Source organism: Neovison vison, chromosome 3 (genome assembly GCF_020171115.1).
Source record: "Neovison vison isolate M4711 chromosome 3, ASM_NN_V1, whole genome shotgun sequence".
NCBI classification, from domain to species: domain Eukaryota; kingdom Metazoa; phylum Chordata; class Mammalia; order Carnivora; family Mustelidae; genus Neogale; species Neogale vison.
In genome coordinates, this window is record NC_058093.1 from 9,061,766 (window position 1) to 9,084,213 (window position 22,448).

General features: G+C 36.4%; 1 protein-coding gene and 1 pseudogene across 1 annotated transcript in view; one reads left to right on the top strand and one right to left on the bottom strand.

The window, feature by feature from the left end:
- Positions 1 to 651: 651 nt before the first annotated feature.
- GTF3C3 (general transcription factor IIIC subunit 3) overlaps positions 652 to 22,448 on the bottom strand; it is a 40,978-nt gene continuing 19,181 nt past the window's right edge. Inside the window, exons 8-18 of the mRNA XM_044241209.1 lie at positions 22,177 to 22,246; positions 20,234 to 20,337; positions 19,154 to 19,325; positions 16,537 to 16,739; positions 15,903 to 16,004; positions 14,095 to 14,230; positions 12,045 to 12,282; positions 11,277 to 11,467; positions 9,206 to 9,330; positions 5,512 to 5,664; positions 652 to 2,046 (exon numbers count right to left, since the gene is read on the bottom strand). Of these exons, the coding sequence (XP_044097144.1) occupies positions 1,924 to 2,046; positions 5,512 to 5,664; positions 9,206 to 9,330; positions 11,277 to 11,467; positions 12,045 to 12,282; positions 14,095 to 14,230; positions 15,903 to 16,004; positions 16,537 to 16,739; positions 19,154 to 19,325; positions 20,234 to 20,337; positions 22,177 to 22,246 (1,617 nt within the window). The 3' untranslated portion in view covers positions 652 to 1,923. The remainder of the gene's footprint in view (positions 2,047 to 5,511; positions 5,665 to 9,205; positions 9,331 to 11,276; positions 11,468 to 12,044; positions 12,283 to 14,094; positions 14,231 to 15,902; positions 16,005 to 16,536; positions 16,740 to 19,153; positions 19,326 to 20,233; positions 20,338 to 22,176; positions 22,247 to 22,448) is intronic.
- Positions 17,460 to 17,579, top strand: LOC122903734 (annotated as a pseudogene).

A 22,448-nucleotide genomic window follows, 5' to 3' on the forward strand; every position in this document is an offset into this window, starting at 1 on the left:
TCTTAAAAGACTGCTAGAGAGGGATGCCTGGGTAGCTCAGTCAGTTGGGCACCTGCCTTCGGCTCAGGTCAGGATCCCAGGGTCCTGGATTCAAGTCCTGCATTGGGATCCTTGCTCAGTGGGGAAGCCTACTTCTCTTGCCCCTCCACCTGCTTGGAGTATCTCACAAATCATTCAATAAAGTCTTTTAAAAAAAATGAAGGATCAAGTTTCAATCAACATTTATTAAAAAAAAAATACTGCTAGGGAGATTTATTGTTTCCTACAAGGCTGTTAAGCACTTCAACTGGAGTCATAGCTCAGTGAGTTTTGTTTTTTTTTTTGAAGGTTTTATTTATTTGAGAGAGATAGCCAAGACAGAGGGAGAGCACAAGCAGGAGGGAGAGGGAGAAACAGGCTCCCTGCTGAACAGGGGCTTGATCCCAGGACCTTGGGATCATGACCTGAGCTGAAGGCACACACCCAATCGACTGAGCCACCCAGGCGCCCCAAGAGCCCACTAAGTTTAACTCAAAAAAAAAACTCAGAACACAGAATACCCAATTCCATAGGATTCAAAGATCTAATTCTAACTTACAAACTATCAGCTTTATTATTACCTGCAAATGGCAGGAAATAAAATATGTAAGCATGTGAAAGAATTAATTTTAATTATAATTATAAAAATAGAATTTATTTAAAGTATATATACATTTAAATACACACATGCAGAGTGCATGATACATTTACTTAATATATACAAATTTTGCTTTTCAACTACAAAGTTGTATACAAAGGATAAAGAGCAGTTAAGAATTCCTAAAAAGCCCTCACTGTATTTCTTTGATCCTAAGTCTCTTGTTTCCCTCCCACAATTAGACTAGGTCTCATAATCCATATGCACATTTATTACAACATTTTTCCCCTAAAAAGAAAGGAGCTGTTAGTAAACCTGTAGTGTATCTTATAAGTATTGTTATCTTAGATTCAAAAACATACCATATTTAATAAAAAAATTAATCTAGTTCTTGTAGTTTATCACAGCAATACTTTATTCCATACATACAATTCCCTAGTCTTCCTACATTCCTAGTAATCTTGAAATGCAAACTAAGTCACATTATTGAACACTGTCCTCTTTTTCCTATTTTTTGGTCTGAAAACCACCAACACTGGTAATGCATGTTTTTAATCTGCCTTGGAACAGGATGTTTTGAATTACGCCAGTCGCCCAGGTCTCAATCTATACAATTAAGATACATGCAGGTGGTAAGTAAAAGATTAACTCAATTATGTGTCTTCCTAGTACATAACCATTTCAAATCATTTTCATAGGAGCCAAGTGAATCACACAATTGTATTGATATGAGAAAGAGCCCCAACTGGTCTTTCCTTTAATAAGCAACACCCTTTTCTATTGTTATTTGAGAAACTGCCCGTGCAACAGCAGCAGAGCAAAAATAAGAGGACGACTCAACAATGAGAATGTTGGCGGAAAATGCAGCAAACATCTCTTTCAAATGAACGTATACTCAAGTTCTGTAGTTAAAGAACCATACTGAGAGGTCACGTCTGCCCTACTACTGTATTCCAAGGACTCATCACAGGGCCTGGTACACAGGTGTTTAATATATAGTACTGAACACACAGATGAATAAATGGTATGAATAAAAAATCAGCACAGTCAACCCCAAGCTGGCTTCAAGGCTAACATTCTCCATTTCACCTTTGGGGACAATTTTACTAAAAAGAAAATGACAGAAGAATGTACAAATTCTTAAAGGAATGATAATTTTGCATACCAAAAGATCATTATCACATATTAAAAGTTAAAAACACAGATAATTCTGAAATTGTCATTTCCAGTTGGGGGTTAATCCTAAGCCCTTAGAGAACACTGGTCCACACACAGAGCACCGATGATTCTCTCTCAGTTGAGGTACTTTATACACAGCAATAGGTATACAAAAGCTTTTGAGCCATTCCAATATTCCCGCTGCTCTGATAAATGAGAGACAAATTGTAGGCAATATCTCTTCGTAAGTCTAACTGGTCAACTTCTATACCCTAGGAGGAAAAATATGTATTCATATAAATGAGTTATATTTCAAACTGACAACCAGAACAATTTCATGGCAATACTAAATAAATAATAAATAAATAGTAAAATTCATGATACTATAAAAACCATATAAAACTAGGCATATACCTTGGATCTAAATTTTTATTAGGTAATGCTGATTCAGTTAATCGCTGTAATAATTATATTGTTAAATAATTAAAAATGTCTAACCAGTAAGTTAAAAAAGTTTCACCCAGAAATAATAGCAGAATAAACGCCAGACGAATTAAGAATCTAAGATTAAGAAAATGAAACCATAAAAGAAAACAATTATGGCTAAATAATATAATAATAAAATCTTGGGTAGGAAAGGCCCTTCTAAGTATAATAGCAAAAGTAGAAACTATAAAGGAAAAACTTAATAGATATGAATTCGTTAAAAACATAAAACTTACTCATTTAAAAAAGAAAATATAACACAAATGACTAGATGGGGAAAAAATACCTGTACTATATAACAGAAAGGCATTTAAAGGATAGGTATAAGAAGACATATACCAAATCAGTTGCATTTCTCTACACCAACAACAAGACAGAAGAAAGAGAAATTAAGGAGTCAATCCCATTTACAATTGCACCCGAAACCATAAGATACCTAGGAATAAACCTAACCAAAGAGGCTAAGAATCTATACTCAGAAAACTATAAAGTACTCATGAAAGAAATTGAGAAAGACACAAAGAAATGGAAAAATGTTCCATGCTCCTGGATTGGAAGAATAAATATTGTGAAAATGTCTATGCTACCTAAAGCAATCTACACATTTAATGCAATTCCTATCAAAGTACCATCCATCTTTTTCAAAGAAATGGAACAAATAGTCCTAAAATTTATATGGAACCAGAAAAGACCTCGAATAGCCAAAGGAATATTGAAAAAGAAAGCCAAAGTTGGTGGCATCACAATTCCAGACTTCAAGCTCTATTAACAAAGCTGTCATCATCAAGACAGCATGGTACTGGCACAAAAACAGACACATAGATCAATGGAACAGAATAGAGAGCCCAGAAATAGACCCTCAACTCTATGGTCAACTAATCTTCAACAAAGCAGGAAAGAATGTCCAATGGAAAAAAGACAGCCTCTTCAATAAATGGTGTTGGGAAAATTGGACAGCCACATGCAGAAAAATGAAATTGGACCATTTCCTTACACCACACACAAAAATAGACTCAAAATGGATGAAGGACCTCAATGTGAGAAAGGAATCCATCAAAATCCTTGAGGAGAACACAGGCAGCAACCTCTTCGACCTCAGCCGCAGCAACATCTTCCTAGGAACATCGCCAAAGGCAAGGGAAGCAAGGGCAAAAATGAACTATTGGGATTTCATCAAGATCAAAAGCTTTTGCACAGCAAAGGAAACAGTTAACAAAATCAAAAGACAACTGACAGAATGGGAGAAGATATTTGCAAACGACATATCAGATAAAGGACTAGTGTCCAAAATCTATAAAGAACTTAGCAAACTCAACACCCAAAGAACAAATAATCCAATCAAGTAATGGGCGGAGGACATGAACAGACATTTCTGCAAAGAAGACATCCAGATGGCCAACAGACACATGAAAAAGTGCTCCATATCACTCGGCATCAGGGAAATACAAATCAAAACCACAATTAGATATCATCTCACACCAGTCAGAATGGCTAAAATCAACAAGTCAGGAAATGACAGATGCTGGCGAGGATGCAGAGAAAGGGGAACCCTCCTACACTGTTGGTGGGAATGCAAGCTGGTGCAGCCACTCTGGAAAACAGCATGGAGGTTCCTCAAAATGTTGAAAATAGAACTGCCCTATGACCCAGCAATTGCACTACTGGGTATTTACCCTAAAGATACAAACGTAGTGATCCACCCGAATGTTTATAGCAGCAATGTCCACAATAGCCCAACTATGGAAAGAACCTAGATCTCCATCAACAGATGAATGGATAAAGAAGATGTGGTATATATACACAATGGAATACTATGCAGCCATCAAAAGAAATGAAATCTTGCCATTTGCGACAACATGGATGGAACTAGAGCGTATCATGCTCAGCGAAACAAGTCAAGCGGAGAAAGACAACTGTCATATGATCTCCCTGATATGAGGAAGTGGTGATGCAACATGGGGGCTTAAGTGGGTAGGAGAAGAATAAATGAAACAAGATGGGATTGGGAGGGAGACAAACCATAAGTGACTCTTAATCTCACAAAACAAACTGAGGGTTGCTGGGGGGAGGGGGGTTGGGAGAAGGGGGGTGGGGTTATGGACACTGGGGAGGGTATATGCTTTGGTGAGTGCTGTGAAGTGTGTAAACCTGGCGATTCACAGACCTGTACCACTGGGGATAAAAATATATGTTTATAAAAAATTAAAAAATTTATAAAAAAAATAATAATAATTGCCCTAGGGGTGTTATTACCTTTTTTCCTACTTAAATAGCAAAGCAATGAACTCAATGGAGTATGTTTCTAAACATCTCTGTTTCTAAATCTTCCCCAATACAAAATTTTGGGGTCAACTGTAAAATACCTACAACAACGAAAAATGACCTGTAAAGCTTAAGGAGCAATACCTAAAGGTATTTATGAAATAAAGAACACAAAAGTGTATGTATCTCATCAGCATAACTATAAAAGTATGTATTCATTTGCTTAATGACCAACATTGAACAAGGGGAATACAAAACAGTTGGGAGGGCATGTGAGGATGAAAACAGTATTTTTCTTAGGAAATTTAAATAGGAATGAGATTTTAAACACAGATTATCGTAGTACTAGCAACACTTTACCCTGTATTACCTCATCTTAAACAAAACTATATTTATACTGGTCTTCCATCTTTATAAAGAAATATTTCAGTTATATTTGAACTTGAAAATGAACAATGGCTATATTACTCAATACTCGGGCTTTGTGTCTACCAGCTCATACCTGTAAACCACAGGGGCTACCTTAAGGGAACTGAGATGGTCATAACCACAAGCTGTGTATACCCACATGGTTGCTGATTAGGTCACAAGGCCAGAATGATGAAGAGCTACTTGTTGCTGAACACAATTACATAAATACATTCAATAAAGAAAAAAATGCATTCTAATACACAATTTATTTCACTGTCTGGACTATGACATGGGCTAACTGTACTTATTGATAGATGAAATGAAGTGACTCATCAGTTTTTAAAATTAATCATACAGGGGCCCCTGGGTGGCTCAACTGGTTAAGCACCAATTCTTGATTTTGGCTCAGGTCATGATCTCAGGGTCATGAGATCAGGCCCCACGTCAGACTCTGTGCTTAGCAAGAAGTCTGCTTGAGATTCTCTCCCTTCTTTTCCCTCACTCCCCCTGCTTGTGAGCTCTCTCTAATAAGTGAATAAAACCTTTTAAAAAAAAAGCAGAAGTAAATCATAAAATACCTCTACCACAAGTGGAGGGAGTTCCAGGGCCTTCTGATAATAGTGGATCGCAAGATGAATCAGCCCCAGTTGGTGAAGACCACGGCCCAAATTGTAGAATGATTCCTGGCAAGGTCCACGTATACTGAGGTATCGATTAAGAAAAGAAAAGCCCTACCAAAAAGATAAACAATTCAGTATTGTAATCACTGGACAAATACGTATTTGAACCAATGTATGTGCCACGTATACTCTGCACAAAATACAATAAAAAAAAAGAGTCCCATCCTCAAAGAACATAGGTCTGTCGTGTAGTTCCATATCACAGTATAGTCAAGGTATAAATGATTTTTTTTAAAGCTAAGGATAAAATATTCACAGAAAACAAAGTCAAATGTCACAATTGTCAAAGATCCATAATCTCTAATAAGACAGGATTTTTTTTTTTTTTTGAAGATTCCAAGTTGGCTTTTGTGACGTTAGAGGCCAATAAACTTTTTGATTCAAGATGTCTAAAACCTTAAGCAAAATATAAAATCTGAGCCCTTAAAATAATTTTAGAAAGGTTTCTTCTCAGGGAGAAGCAGCTTTCTGGGTAAATAGTACCTTTTTGTAAGTTGCCTCTCTTATTAACTTCTTAACCAAAAAAAAAAAAGTCATTTTTTTCCCCTGAAAGCTTCTGACTCAGACTTTACAGAAAAACTGGTTATTTCAGAGTGCAGCTATAATAATGCAGACTCCTTGTATTACAGTGTCCAAAAGCAACTTGCTTCTTCATCTCTCCCTGTATTAATTTCCACCTTTCATGTAGCTTCCAGTTACCAGCCACAAAAAGTTACAAACTGCAAAAGTACAAGCGTCCTATGTTAAGTAATTAAACAAATATATTATCTGTGAATACAGAATATAAAATGCAACTATTTCCTGGGTGATCTGCTTTCAAATATATGGTCACAAATTTTTCTTCATAAACAAATAATAAAAATTAATGAATCTTTAGAATTAAAGCATTTTAGGGATAAAAATAATTATGCTCACTAAAAAAAAATCACTTTCTGAATAACAAAAGAACCTACTTCTATATATGAATATGACCTCTATGATACTGAAAATTATGGTTCTTAGTTAAGTAAAACAGACAAATTATTAGTCTCAAATATCAAATCTTATTTTAAAGTAATAAATTGCAAAAATCTGAGGAAGAATAGTAAATAATCCCAAAAGAACTGCTGCAACATAAATAAACTTGCAAGGCTTTTGATACAATAATAGGATTTGAGTTACTTGCTACATTTTAAGAAATTTTTAACAAATTTAGGAGACCCCTGAAACACTCAGTATGTAATTAGTGATTTAAAAACTAGGTAATGGGGGCGCCTGGGTGGCTCAGTGGGTTAAAGCCTCTGCCTTCAGCTCAGGTCATGATCCCAGGGTTCTGGGATCAGGCCCCGCATCCGGCTCTCTGCTCGGGAGCCTGCTTCCCCATCTCTCTGTCTCTGCCTGCCTCTCTGCCCACTTGTGATCTGTCAAATAAATACATTAAAAAAATAAAAACTAGGTAACGGGGACAGACACTTTATCTCTTAGGTACTATGAATTATCAAATACAAAAACTACAAAAATATGACAAAAATTTTAATGACATAGAAACAAAAGAGTTTTAACATTAAGAATGTTACATTTCAAACATTTTTATCACATTTTTCACTAAAGGGCCCAAATATACACTGTCTATAAAATATTAAATACAGAGAGAAGAAATCATAAAAGATTTTAGTAAAACATATGAGATTTTTTTTTAAAGTACTCTAAAGGGAAACAAACTGGTCACATAGCATGAAGAAATAGATTCACGAGAAATAAAACAATTTAAGAATCATGGTATTTACGATAAAACTTGTTTTTGGAAACTTTTTCAATGGAAATGTTTAAAACACACAAAAGTACAAAGATTAGGACAAAAAACTCCTATATACCCATCTCTTATTGCTTGATTTCTATCCCCAACAAATTAAAAGCTGCTGTTTAACGCTGAGTGCTTTGAAATTTAGCTTCTAAATTACTTTAAAGTATATAAAATTTTTTCCTTACCAGGCCAAAAAACTACATATTTTAACTATTTAATATAATAAGTCAATCCATAAAAATTTCCTATCAGGATTTACCAGAACATAAGCTTAGTGAGGGCAAGGAATTTCGGCCTGTACACTCACTGCTACCTGCCCATCTCCGGCACAGTGCACCTTCATTACATATTTAATTTATACGCAATCCTACATACTTCATACAGCAAAAGTATCCGTTAAGAGAGAAAAAAAGCACAGAGCAAGAAGTGGACAAGTATCACAAATAAATACCCAAGAAAAGGAAAATTTCTGGGCTTTCATTTTTACTTTTTTTTATGAAAATTTTCGAATATACAAAAGTAAAGAGAACATTATAACGGACCCCAATACCCAGCTTCAACAGTTATCATCTTTTGAATTTAGGCTTTCTATTAACCATTTCACTTTTGAAAAACAAAACAAAAAATCCTTACTCCATCCTGCTACTCCATTCAAACCAACATATTCTTTCCTTCCACACTACTTTAAAAAAAGTCTTTAAAATGCATCAAACATATAACCCTCTCTGCAAATAAATACATCCAGTGGTGCAAAGAAAATAAGTAATCAAATAAAATGCATCAAACATAAAAACATAAAAACAACACAAAAGTTTTAAAACAGAACTTTTAAAAAGTTTTGTTCACAGTGGTGAACAAAACAGATGACTCCCTCATCTTTTGATATATATATATATATATATATATATATATATATTTTTTTTTTTTTTTTTTTTTTTTTTGCGAAAGAACATGCACTTTGTGGAAGAGGACAGAGGAAGAGAGAGAATCTTAAGCAGGCTCCACTCCACTTCTCCAAGATCATGACCTAAGCTGAAATCAAGAGTCAGATGCTTTACCAACTGAGCCACACAGGCATCCCTGGAATTTATATTCTTATTAGAGAACATGAGCTACATAAAAAAGTAAACAAGAATATGAAAAGACTAATTTCAAATTTCTGTTAAGAACCAGAAAGCTTGGGGCGCTTGGTGGCTCAGTGGGTTAAAGCCTCTGCCTTCGGCTCAGGTCATGATCCCAGGGTCCTGGGATGGAGCCCCGCATCGGGCTCTCTGCTCCGCAGGGAGCCTGCTTCCTCCTCTCTCTCTGCCTGTCTCTCTGCCTACTTGTCATCTCTGTCTGTCAGATAAATAAATAAAAATAAAATCTTAAAAAAAAAAAAAAAAGAACCAGAAAGCTTTAAAAGCAATCTGTTGGTGATGATGTAAGGAAATAGTCACACAGCCACATACACTCATGTTATTGTATATATTTTCATACATGTATTTTAAATGGATTTACAATAAATCAGTCTTCAGGACCTAGAAGACTGGAGGCCTCAGGGGCTCTAGAATTTACAGAAGCCTCCAGATTCTGCTATCTTCTTTCTGTATGATCTGGCTGTAAACGCATTCTACATGGCTACGGAAGTCTTAGCCAGGAGCACCACCGCATGTTAAGTTCGTAAGTGCTGAACACAGGGACGGGTGTTGGGAACTCTCATCATGTACACTAAGCAGGTATTACTTTTGAAGCAAGACAATAGAAGCATTAAGTATATTCATTTTTAAAGAAGGTAAAACCAAGAAATGAGGAAGCCAAATGAATTACCTGCACAGTGAGAGCATGTCTCCTTAAGACATACTTCTGAGACGCCATGTGAATAAATGTCAGGCCTATACAGAGGCTGTAGAGAGGTTCATGGGGATGGGTGCGAAAGGCTTGCACATATTGTCCTGAAAAAAGAACAGTGATGTCCAACGGTGTGACACGAGCATGGCTCCTTGTTTCTTCACTTATTCAAATGTATTTTATGGCTAAACAGAACTGATTTTTAACATATGCAAGGTATGTTTTCTAAAATATCAACCAGATGCACATTAGTTTGGATTTTAAAACAATGCATAAAATATAATAAAATTTGGAGGTTTTACATCTATAAATGTATCCTGACTACAAAGACGAAATGTGAGCAACTGAAAGTAACTTTCTTCTAGGCACAGCTAGACACTTCCATGTAGAATAGTATTTCCAAAGTAAACAATTTATTAATTATGATCATAAACCTACTTTATGATCTTAAATCTATTTTAAAAGAAGAGAAGGTGTCTTTTGGCAAATTCGTCTGTAAAATTAAATGACCTGTTTTTTATGAATTCAAATATGATGGATCATGGAGGTGAGAAAAAGAAAAATAGTTCTGTTTTTTAGATTATGGGTGTTGTTTCCTGAGAAAAAGATGTTTTCCGTGTTTCCATGTATTCTATATATGCAATTATTTCATGTCAAAAACTTAACCATATGAGATAGGGGAATTGAAGAAAATTTTTAAGCAGCTTTTTCTTCTAAAGGGATGATCTAAAATTTGTCATACATAAATAAAAACCTCCATTCTCTCCAGCTTCTATGCCAGAAGGTTCTGCACCCCAGAACCTCTTTAGCAGCAGACGGTAGACTGCCATTTGCACTTTCTATTTTACCCTTGTAAAAGGTGCTAAATATAAGACAACAACATAAATCTCTCCTTTATATTTCTTAACATTAAACAAACAATTCCCCACACAACAGACGAGTTTCAACGTCTGATGTGCAAGGTTACTGGCTGAACGATTATAAAAATTCCAGCTATACGTGAAGAAACACTGAAAGTATTAAACAGTCAACATCCCAGTTTATCCAGAAGTAAACCTGGCAACATTAGCTTTTAGCCAGCAAGAGACACATGCCTCATTTTAAGTTTAAACATTTGGCCAAATATTTTTCTACTTACTTGCTTCTGATTCATTATTACAGAAGATTTCAAGTGATTAATTTTCCCTGAGTTTAATTACAATTAGCAGGCACCATGTAAATAAATCTTGACATAAAGACTTGTCTCCTCAAGGAACTATCAGCAAATCTTAAATCCTTTTTTGTACTACAGCAAATTAAAATCAGGTGGCAATGTATCCATAATTAATGAAAATTATTTTAAAAACAACCCGGGGCACCTGGGCAGCTCGGTTGGTTAAGCTTCTGTTTCTTGATTTTGGCTCAGGTCATGAGATAGAGCCCTGTGTTGGGCTCCATGCTGGGTGTGGAGCCTGCGTAAGATTCTCCTGCCTTCTCCTCCCCTCTCTCACTTGTACATGCTCCCTCTCTCAAAAAGGGGGGCACCTGGGTGGCTTGGTCAGTTAAGCGTCTGCCTTTGGCTCAGATCATGATCCTAGGGTCCCGGGATTGACCCCCACATTGGGTTATCTGCTCTGCAGGGAGCCTGACTCTCCCTCTCCCTGCCGCTCCCCCGGCTTGTGTGTACTCTCTCTCTCTAATAAATTTTTTTTAAAAATCTTCAAAATTAAAAAGAAAAAAAAAATCAAGCCTCAGCAGGGGAACTGTTAACCTTTAAAATGAATTATGACTTACTTCAGCCTTTTGAAACCAAAGCTTCATAAGGAAAATAAGTATTAATATTATCATTGTTGCTAACAGCTCCTTAAGTATATGGGTCAGGCATTAAAAAAATACTTTATATTAACACATTTAATTTTCACAATAATTTATAAGGTAGGTCCAAATATTACCTTCATTTCAGAGATAAAGAAACTGAGTGCGATTTAAACACAGGCAGTTCCACTGCAGAGGCCGACCTGTTAACCACCACTTCATCCACACTTGACAAAGTCATGTCGAGGACACTTACCAAGTGCATGCTTAAAACTACCAGATACAAATGCATTGTGTCCATTTAAGACACACAGAGCATGATTATCTGGGTTTTTCAGCATTAGACGAAGACAGAAGCGATGATGTCGTACTTCTTGGGAGTGCATGGTAACCTGATTGAAAATGTTCCAGAGCTGAGGTTTATTGACATTTTCCATTACCATTACCCTAAAATTGCAGAAAGACGGTGAGGATAAAAAATTGTGTAAAAGAAAAACTTCTATTTCTAAGAATGAAATCCTTCAGTGCAGCAACATCTTCCAAGAAAAAGCACATTGTCTCAATGTATTTAAACAAAAACATTTACACAAAGATTTTTCCCAGAAAATGCTGCTTAAGTTAGTATTTCTACATCTTGTTTGTTCTTTTCAACACAATAACAAAAAAATCAAGTAGTTTAAGTTTCACCGTTTCTCCCCCTGACCCTAGAGCTGCAGTACAATGAACAGGGAATAATAGTTAATAATGTTGCCAGACACTGTTAAAAGGCCTTATATATAATAAACCACTTAGCCCTCACAATAATCCTACCAGGTGGTAGTATTATATCATTTTATAAATGCGGAGATTAAGGCACAAGAGGTTATATGAGAGGAAATGCCCCTGAGAATCACCAATGACCTGAATTAACCAGTGAGCAACAAGAGAGTTAAAACAACTTATTAATTCTTGAGCATAAGAGACTAAGCCAAAGTGAATACACATACTCTTTCAACGACTCTAAAATAAACTATTAGAAAATTACCTGATATAGTTGTATGCCTTTCTGAAATTTTTGTCCAGTATTGCAGCAGAAAGACCAAAGTATTCTAGTTCTTTGCGTTTCTGCTTGTCATCATAAAATGAGTAATATTCCAATGAAGAATCCACAAGTAGCTCAGCCTCCTGAAATCGGGATAGGTCACACAAGCAATATATGGCCTTCAATAGAAGGTTCCACCAGTCATCTTTTGTCAAGACACTCGTGAGTACAGCAAATATTGCTAAAATGATACCAGTGAAAATCAGTTAGGATACCGTACTTTAGGAAATAACAGTATTAGAAAATTTCATATGATCAGTTTTAAGGTTAAATTTAATAACCACAATCTGTGGGCCTGAATTCTTGCCAACAGTCTTCTGATAATATGAGAGTGGATAGTTGCTCGTTTACACTACTTCAACACCACCCTTTCGGCTCTGCTTAACAATCGGCAATCTTACTTAATAATCTTGGATTATTCTTACTTTGGAGTGGTCCTCTACAAAGTCCAGCTACCTCATTTATATCTTGGTGCTAGCTAGGATACATGATCCTCTAGGGCAGTACGAGCGTGTATTCCATGACTGAGGTCAGATACAGGATTCTACACATAAAAAGCATTCAAATGTGTGTTTAACAAAGCACTCCAAATTCACAATTTGAGATTCACATTGTTCTTGATCTTGTTATAATCTTATTTTTTTCTCTGCCTCAAAATTTCCTTCCTTAAAAACCTTGCCTTCTTTGTAAGAAGCCCCTTTTTATAAATTTGTAATTCTTGAGAAATATTGAAAGCCACAAAATTTTTTAGTCTTTAACTCAGAATTCTGAGACTCTATCCTATCCAAGTAGTCAAAAATATGGATATAGGCATGACGATGCTCACTGCAGTACCATCTATAAAAGAAAATTATCAGAAGCAACCATATATCAAAAAATAATAAGAGAATAATTAAAATATGGAACTATCAATGGAATATTACACATTCCTTAATGGTAACAGCTATGAAAAAGAGCAACATGAGAAAACATCTGTGAGAAAATGCTGAGTGAAAAAAATCAGGATACAAAGATGCATGTAATGTCAAGAGGCCTTGCATCCTTTCCTGGTATACACCAGCGTAACGTGATGCCCACCAGGAGGAAATGAACTCACAAAAAAAAACCCTTATGAGCCTAAGAAAAACGAACAATAGATCTGAAAGGAGAAAATAGTGAAAGAGAAAACCAGGAAGGATCTATAGAAAAATATACCTTAAGGAAATAGTCTTAAATACATGAAGCAGAGTCTACCTTTGGGAGGACTGTTGAGACAGCAGGGTTCTGAGGCATTTATGACTAGATTCCAAGCAGCTGACCCCCATTCGTCTCCTGACTCTACCCCCTGCAAAACCTTGCTTAATAATGTGCTTATAGCGATTTAGCTCTTCTGGATTAGAAATCCTATCTCCTGGCACACTGCCATGACTGTAACAATTATTTAACAAGGTCTACTGACTTCATTAACAATGAAATAATTTTCTGACAGACCGATTAATTCCAATTTAAACTTTTTTCAAGGTTTCTGAGTAATAACCTCACCCAAACGTACCTGATGCATTACCAGCTAAAAACAGACGCCTTTTCAAGTCGTATTACTTGAGGCTGGGTCAAAGCAATTTATTTTCAGAGTTTCTATGACTACATTTGTCAAAAATGAATTTAACAGAGAATGAAGCATGTAACTGAAGTCACTGAACAAATACAGTAATTTATACTGCCATCTCATCTTCACAGATTTCTTAAAATAAGTTATATTTTCTTCTTAAAAAGTCAAAAGTTCCATTTAGTGTTTTCACAGGAAGATCCAAGCAGATGTTTTCCTTTCAATTTTCAAAAGTTAAAGTATTTACATAACCTTCCTTTTCTTTCTCAACATCAAATGAGTTTATTATACTTAAGGAATCTGGATTAGAAAATTTTATTTTATTTGAAAAGGGTATATTTTCAATTAGATTACTATCAGGTGATACTTCAGGAGTATTTTATGTAATAAAGCAAATGAAAGAATTACCTTTTGCATCACAATTTGCTGTCTCTTGGTCACTGTTGTCTGATATTTTGTCTCTTGACACTTTAATAAGGTAGAGATGCCTCTCTCCAGATTTGGAACTAGATATCAAACAAACTTGGGCTCTGTTCATTGCTACCTGAATTAAACATAATAATTTGAGACTTTTTTTTAGTCAGATTATTTCTTTTTAATATTTTATTTCTAAGTAATCTCCATACCTAATGCAGGGTTCAAACTCATAATCAAGAGTTGCAAGATCTAGCAACTAAGCCAGCCAGGCCCTCAGGTCATATAACTTTTTTTTTTTTTAAAGACTTTATTTGTTTATTTAACAGACAGAGATTACAAGTAGACAGAGAGGCAGGCAGAGAGAGAGAGAGGAGGAAGCAGGCTCCCTGCTGAGCAAAGAGCTCGATGCGGAACTCGATCCCAGAACCCTGGGATCATGACCTGAGTCGAAGGCAGCGGCTTAACCCACTGAGCCACCCAGGCGCCCCAGATCATATAACTTTTTAAAGAAAATCTATTGTGGGGGTGGTGTGACTGGGTGGCTCAGCCAGTTAAGCGTCTGACTTTGGCTCTGGTCATGATCTCCATCCCGGAACTGAGCCCCACATTGAGCGTGTCCTCAGTGCGGAATCTCTCTTCCTCTGTTCACATGCTCGCTTTTTCTCTCTTTGAAATAAATAAGATCTTAAAAGGAAATAAAGGAAAGAAAAAGAAAATCTGTGGGACACAAGTATTGCAGGTGTGCCTGTAATCTTCAGTAGGAAAAAAAAGGCCAAATTATTGTGCATTTAAACACCTAAAAGAGAATGAATAGATTTATTTTTTTCTTCCTACCAGAGGAATGTAGATCACATCTTAGTAGGGAAAAAGAAGTTACATAAATTCTTAACGCACAAACACACACACACAAACTACTTCCCAACAAAAACGCTAGACTGAGAAATGTCACACGTGGAAAACATTTTTTCAAAGCAAATAATTCTGGCACATAGACACCACTATCCAGAAGGCCAATATCTGATTATTCTATGGTTCTCACTTTTCTAGATAGGTACTAGCAAAGATTTATTTCACTTACTCCACAGTTAAGTTTATGCTTGCATGTAGAAGTTTCAATTACAGTCGACCCTCGAACAACACAGGTTTGAACTGCACAGATTCATTTATACATGAATTTTTTATAGTATAGTACTATAAATGTATTTTCTCTTCCTCCTAATTTTCTTAACATTTTTTTAAACATTTTTCCCCAGCTTCCTTTATTGTATGTATATATAATACATAAAACCTACAAAATACATGTTGATAATCAGCTGTTCACGTTATCAGTAAGGCTTCCATTTAACTATAGGCTATCAGTAGTTAAGTTTTTAGGAAGTCAAAAGTTACACATGGATTTCCAAGTGTGTTAGGCTTGGTGTCCCTAATTCCCATGTTGTTCAAAGGTCAACTGTACATACAATTAAGCTCTTAGTCTTCTGTCTATATCTGACTTTCATTTTCAAAAGTTTAACACCTATACTGGGGCGCCTGGGTAGCTCAGTGGGTTAAGCCTCTGCCTTCAGCTCAGGTCATGATCTCAGGGTCCTAGGATCGAGTCCCACATCGGGCTCTCTGCTCAGCAGGGAGCCTGCTTCCTCCCTCTCTCTCTGCCTGCCTCTCTGCCTACTTGCGATCTCTGTCAAATAAATAAATAAAATCTTAAAAAAAAAAGTTTAACAGCTATAATCTATGTTTAAATCAAATTTGAAACATTTAAAAAGTCAACAGTGCTAATGTACGGAAAGACCATTACCCACCTTTAAAAGCATGGCTAACATGGTAAGTAAGGTGTCCACATAACCACACATTTTGCCTTGAGAAAACAGTAGAGTAGAACGATGAAGCAATAACTTCAGTTCCTAAATAAATGAGCACATGATAATAAATGTGACAAGATTCGTTTCTGCAAGTTGTTTTGTTTGCACAGAAAAATTTTAGGAATCAAACCTTAAAAACATTTGCTTTATGATCTTTCACAACTTAAAAATCCAATATTTTAGATGCTGTAATTTATAATGTCTAACAAGAGGCTGAAACGTAAGATTCAAAATCACTTTTCAAAAATGCTGAGGGGCGCCTGGGTGGCTCAGCTGTTGGACATCTGCCTTCAGCTTTGGTTATGATCCCAGGGTCCTGGAATCGAGCCCCAAATTGGGCTTCCCTGCTCAGCTGGAGGCCTGCTTCTCCCTCTCTCACTTCCTCTGCTTGGGTTCCCTCTCTCCCTGTGTCTCTCTCTGTCAAATAAATGAATAAAATCTTAAAAAAAAAAATGCTGAATTTAATATACTAAAATAAACTTTTTGGATATACGCTGTAGAGACATCTTTAATGGAGGAGAAAGTTCAAAAATATAATCTACCAAGAAAAACTTCCTTTTATGTGCCAGCCTACCTGCTGTGCAGCATTTGCATCTTGTGCTAAAGTATCTGGATCATACATCGGTTCCAGAGCTTCCAAAGCTTTCTCAGGACGACCGAGCTGCTGCTGAAGGGTGGAAAGTGAAATTCTTGCATCCAAATGAAGGGGGGCCAGATCAACCACTTTGCCATAGCTTTCGGCAGCACGTTCCATATAGCCTAAGGCCTTTAAACATTCTAAGATGAGGTTAAAATAAAGCATAAATATGTCTACAGATCTGTAAGATTGCCAAGATTATTTTTCCATCTAAAAAAACTTCAGAGCAGTAAAAAAATACTTGTAATAATATTTAATATAAAAAATAAAGGACTAGAAATATTTCTAGCAGTAAAAAAAATTGTAATAATATTTAGTATAAATAATAAAGTACTAGAAATAATATTTCTAGTACTTTAAAACAACTAACCCATCTAATCTCCATTTATCGACTGATCAATCTATCGATTTCTCTAACTAAATCCAAATAGGATTTGTATCCAAACAAGGATACAAACAACATAGATATACAGTTTGGAGTTCTGCTTTATTCACTTGGCATTACGCTTTCAACACTTCCCACGTCTTCCTTACCATTCTGAACATTTATAACATTCAACTGATTATTTATTTTACCATATTATCCGATATTTGGGTTATTTCCAAATGTTTACTTTAATAAATAACCCTGCAGTAAACATTTTCATGTACATAAGCTGTAGTTTAAAAACTGGCCAGCCGATCTAGCTCACAGTTCCGTTTTTAAGCCATCGTGCTGTTATGAGACTGACGCGCTACCTACTGCGCTAACGAGGCACCTGCCATAGTGCCGTTAAAAACAATACACGGTCTATGCTTTTTAAAACTGGGATTTTTATGAACTCCCAAGTTACTGGATTCTTTTGAAAAATACGGATTTGAGCTTTGCGCAGTGGCAGTATCGTAGCCAATGAGGTTTATCCGAGGTGCGATTACTGCTAATTGAAAAATACGGATTTGAGAAACAGCAGCAGCATCCTTCAGAGAGGATTCTCCAGCTCTCCCCACTACCCTGAGTCTCTTTACTTGCCTACTTCACTCACTTCGTTACTTGCCAGGCTCCTAGGTTCCATGACCCCCAATATAAACTATCTCATGTCATACTCAATTATTTCCTCAGGGCAAGTTCTCAGAAGGGGATTCTTGGGCTCTATTCCTCAAATTTTATGTCAATTAATCATTAAGTCCCATCAGTTGAACTTGCCACTGTAACAGTGATAACACTAATCTAGGACTTTTTTAATCTCATTCCTTTTTCACTGCTATTACCTCCTAAAATGGTACTTTTGCCTCCAATTGCTTTCCTAAATCTCCAATTTCTCAACTCTCTGCTGAGTATCATCCTCAGGTTAAACTTTGATAACAGGCAATAAAAACTCCAACTCCTCACTCATGTCTTCAAAATTCAAATACCACAAATACTATAGTTTTTATGATGGTATCTCACCTGTATTCATGTTCAGTCATCCAAAGGGTAAAGAGTTATCTCTAAGTGTTTTCTGCAATTTCCTATCTGTGATATGTCTCAAAATAACCCAGATTATCAATCAATGCTTCTCTAGCTATAGAGTACCTTCAACCATTATGTAATATCTTAAGAACTATTAGAACCTTCTGCCATCATGTAGTATTCTAGACAAAGACTACTCAAATTTTAATGCATCTCTTATGTGGATTCAATATAAAATCCTATTAGAGTATATTTTGGCTTTCATACATTTAAGAAACTTTGTTGTTTTTCTCAAGTTATTTTTTTCTACATTATTTCAGATTATAAATTTAGATGCAATAAAATGAAGATACATAAAACCTAATCTTGAGCATATCTGCAGCTCAAAGAACACTAAAAAAAATTAACTTTTCCCTCAAAATAACATATGTAATATCAATTCATTAAAACTCTTGAAAATTAGACTGCACCCCAAGTCTGACAATCTATTACTAGAAATCGGAGCCTATGGTTAAGACAGGTGAAAGACGGGCACCTGGGTGGCTCAGTGGGTTAAGCCGCTGCCTTCAGCTCAGGTCATGATCTCAGGGTACTGGGATCGAGTCCCACATCAGGCTCTCTGCTCAGCAAGGAGCCTGCCCCCCCCCCCGCCCACCTCTCTCTCTGCCTGCCTCTCCATCTACTTGTGATCTCTCTTTGTCAAATAAATAAAAATCTAAAAAAAAAAAAAAAAAAAAAAAAAGACAGGTGAAAGACACATACAAGGTATTTTTTAACAGACATGTTAGTCCTACTTCATGCCGGTAGCATTAAATGAATCACTCTTCCAAAGCTTTAGTGTGGGGGAAATCAGGTAGTGGCATACCAAGACAACTGACAATACTGACATTCATAGGATTACCGAGTCACTACGTTGCACACCTGAAACTAACATAACACTGTATGTCAACTATACTCAAAAAATAAGCAAACAAAAAACCCTGACTTTCAGAAACTGCCCTGAAACCAGAAACTTTCACTTTCACCAAGACATTAATATTTTAAAATAATTATTACCATCTTGGGAAAGTAAGTTCTTGCCTGGTTATATGATTAAACTTCTCCCTCCCACAAAAAAATTATTACCTGCATGCCGGAGCCAAACTACGGCAAGGTTGTATCTTTCAGAGCAAACCAGTGCACTAAGGAGGGGAAGTGCAGAACTATATTCACCGACATCCAAAAACGCTTCAGCAACATCTAGATAGAGGTCTCCCATATCTTCAGGATTCTGTTCCACTAGTGTTGTCAAGAGAGGCTACATCACAAAATAAAAGGCTAAAGTCAAACTTTCATTACAAATACGCATATCTGTGTATATTTCTCTTCTTACATTCCTATCAGTTACCCAGGGCAAGCCTAAAAGGAGCAAGGCTTAATAAAAAACAGTTTTAAATAATCATTTTCCTATTCATTTCCGTATCTCTATTAAAAAGATCTCATACTGCCATCATTCACTCATTTAACACATTACTTCTGAAGCCTGTTACAACCAGGCAAGGTAGAAGCTAAGCTAACGCTGACCTACTGTGCTCTTCCTCTGCCAAGTTAAACACGCCCAAGCCTCAGGGCCTCTGTGTTTGCTGATACTTCTGTCATTAATCAAATGTCACCTTTCCAGAGAGGCCTTTCCTGACCACCCTATTTACAACTGCAACTCCTCCTACCCCAATATTCTCTCTCTTCTGTTTCATTTTCTCCCAGAGTATTTATCTCCAACTCACATCCCCTATTTTACATACTTATTTCATGATCTATTTCATCCCATTAGAACAAAAGCTCCATGACGGCAGGGATCTGTATACTGTTTTCAATACCTTATCCTAAGGTCTGCCAAGTAAATGCCCAATAGCTTTTTTGATTCAATGAAATACTTAGTCCAAAGTTGGCAGAAGAGAAGAGCTGTCAGAACTTACCAACTATCTAAAAAGCCCAATCTCAAAGTCTGATCTCTGGATTGTTCTCATCAAAAAGAAAAATTACTGCAAGCCCCGTTCAGCTTTTATAAGATATTCACACACAAATGATTTACGCTTATGGTGACTTCCTGGTTATTGAAAAATGTGAAATTTGGGGTAAACTTACAATTTCTTAGAATTTCCTGTCAAAGAAAATAATGCAGATTTGATCCGAAGTACCCGAAGTGCAGATCTTAATGTCACTTACATTAAGTGGTTCGAGGATGTTGAGGTGTACGAGGCAGACCATCAACTTCACGGTGATGTCTATGGGCACACCATCAGGTATGCTGCAGCTAACATTCTCACCAGCTTTGGATGAGACGGACAGACAAAAAGCAGTTCTACATGCAAGCTTGGGAAGTAGGACAAATGAAGCGACTACACCCTCTATTCTATGTAAGATCTCAATTACTTCATTCAGGACAAAGGATTCCATAGTCAATTCTAATTTGACCAACTCTATTGCTAGGTTTTTATACTTCCTTCAGTCTGTCAGTAAGGAAAGAAGGAAGGAGGGGTGGATCTATGAAACACAGCAAAATATATTAAACAACAAAAGGACTACTATATCTATAATTAAAACCCGAACATAACTTTTTCCTTAATATTTTCAAAACAATGGACAGCAATAATTTTTAACAGGAATATAACTTTTGGGATGAAAGATCCTAAACAGAAAGCACAGCTGCAAAACAATTTGAGACTTAGCTCTAGGCTAGATCAGGTCCAAGAAAACTATCAAAACTGGCAGTTATTCAGATGCCCTAATTCCTGCTTTCAGGGCATTGCAGTTCCACCTCTGCTGTACTAGAGCTGTACTCCGATCCACTCATTCACAGCACCGGTAACACTCAAGATCCTCAGCCAAAGCACCCTATCTAATCCTGTCTGAACCAAGTAGTGCTCTCACACCCGTAACCTCTCAGTCTGCAATGCACTTCCACCCGGGTTTTACTTAAATTATGCTTCTAGAAACCTTCTCCAATCTTTAGTATATTGCTCTTTATTTTCCCATAATGTCAGGTTTACTACAGAAATTATCACACTACTCCTCCTATAATTAAACTCTATATACTTCATTTGAACCCCACTTTCCCTCCCTGTGGGAAGGAAATATCATTTTCATCTGCATATTCCCCAAACACCTAGCATAGGACCTTGTAAGAAACTCTTTTCAGAAACTGGGATTTTCATACCCCAACAACTTTCCTCTTCAGTGTCTGTCTGTCCCTTGTCTCATCTTGGGCCTTGTTCTCTACGAATTAGCACAGCAACTGGTTTGTAAAAATGAATGACTACTTTCCATTAGGATGGATCATTTAAATAAAAGGCTTTTTGATTTTGCATACTCATGCCTTAACCCAAAGGATTCTATGATGATGAAATTTGTAGGCACCATGAGAGGCCAGGGAGGGAGCGATTCTGAAGCGGGCAGTACTCAAGTAACAAGTGCCTCCCCCCTTCCCCCCACCACCAAAAGCCTCATGGGATAGAGGCAGAAGGAAGGTATTACACAAGAATTTTCATATAAGAACGGGGACGTCTACTCTGCCCACAGAGTTCAATTTTGCTACAACCTCAGATAGGGTCTTGCATACTAGTATTCTTACAGAACAGTTAAGGGGTGTGATACAAAGAAAAGAGCAGGGATGAGGAAGAGAACTGAAGGCGACACTGCAAGCCACACCTCAGGTAGGACTCCCCAGCTAGACCCCTAACTGCGTATTTTAAGTTTTCAAACAATGGACAGCAATCCTATTAGTTTCTACTTTTTATATGAATGCTTAAGTTTGAAGTAAGAAATTTTTTAATCAGAGTATTTTGCCACTTTTGAAAATTAAATTGCTTTAGATCTAAAGGTTTCTGATATTCTGTTCGGTAATCCATTCTTTTTTCACGTCACTAAAAAGACCCCAGAAAATGAGAAATGCCATGTTCAAATGCATGTACTGAGAAATAAAAAGGGACTGAAAAGAATTTTTCAAACAGATTTCTTGTGAGTAAATATTCACAAGAAAAAGATACGAAATCTCTACGAGGAAAAAAATGCTTCTGGGAAAACCTGCTATGAGAACATCAACTATCAAAATGCCACATTATAAACCAGAGAGGATTATGTGCACTACTCTATGCAAAGAAAACTACAACCTTTATTCTCCTCGGAAGGTCCTTCTTCTGTATTTTTTTCCAGCACAATTCCAGAAAAATCTGTAATCACCTAAAAGAATAGAGAAAAAAAAGGAAATGATGCAAGAGTGACACACAGAAAACCTTTTCATAATGCAGAGGTTCGTATAGTTTGTTCAAATAATCCTTACAACATATAAATGGACTACAAAAAGCAACAGCAGTCTCTTTAAAATAAGGAACCACTGTGATATATTAACATTTTTTTTTTTTAAGATTTTATTTATTTATTT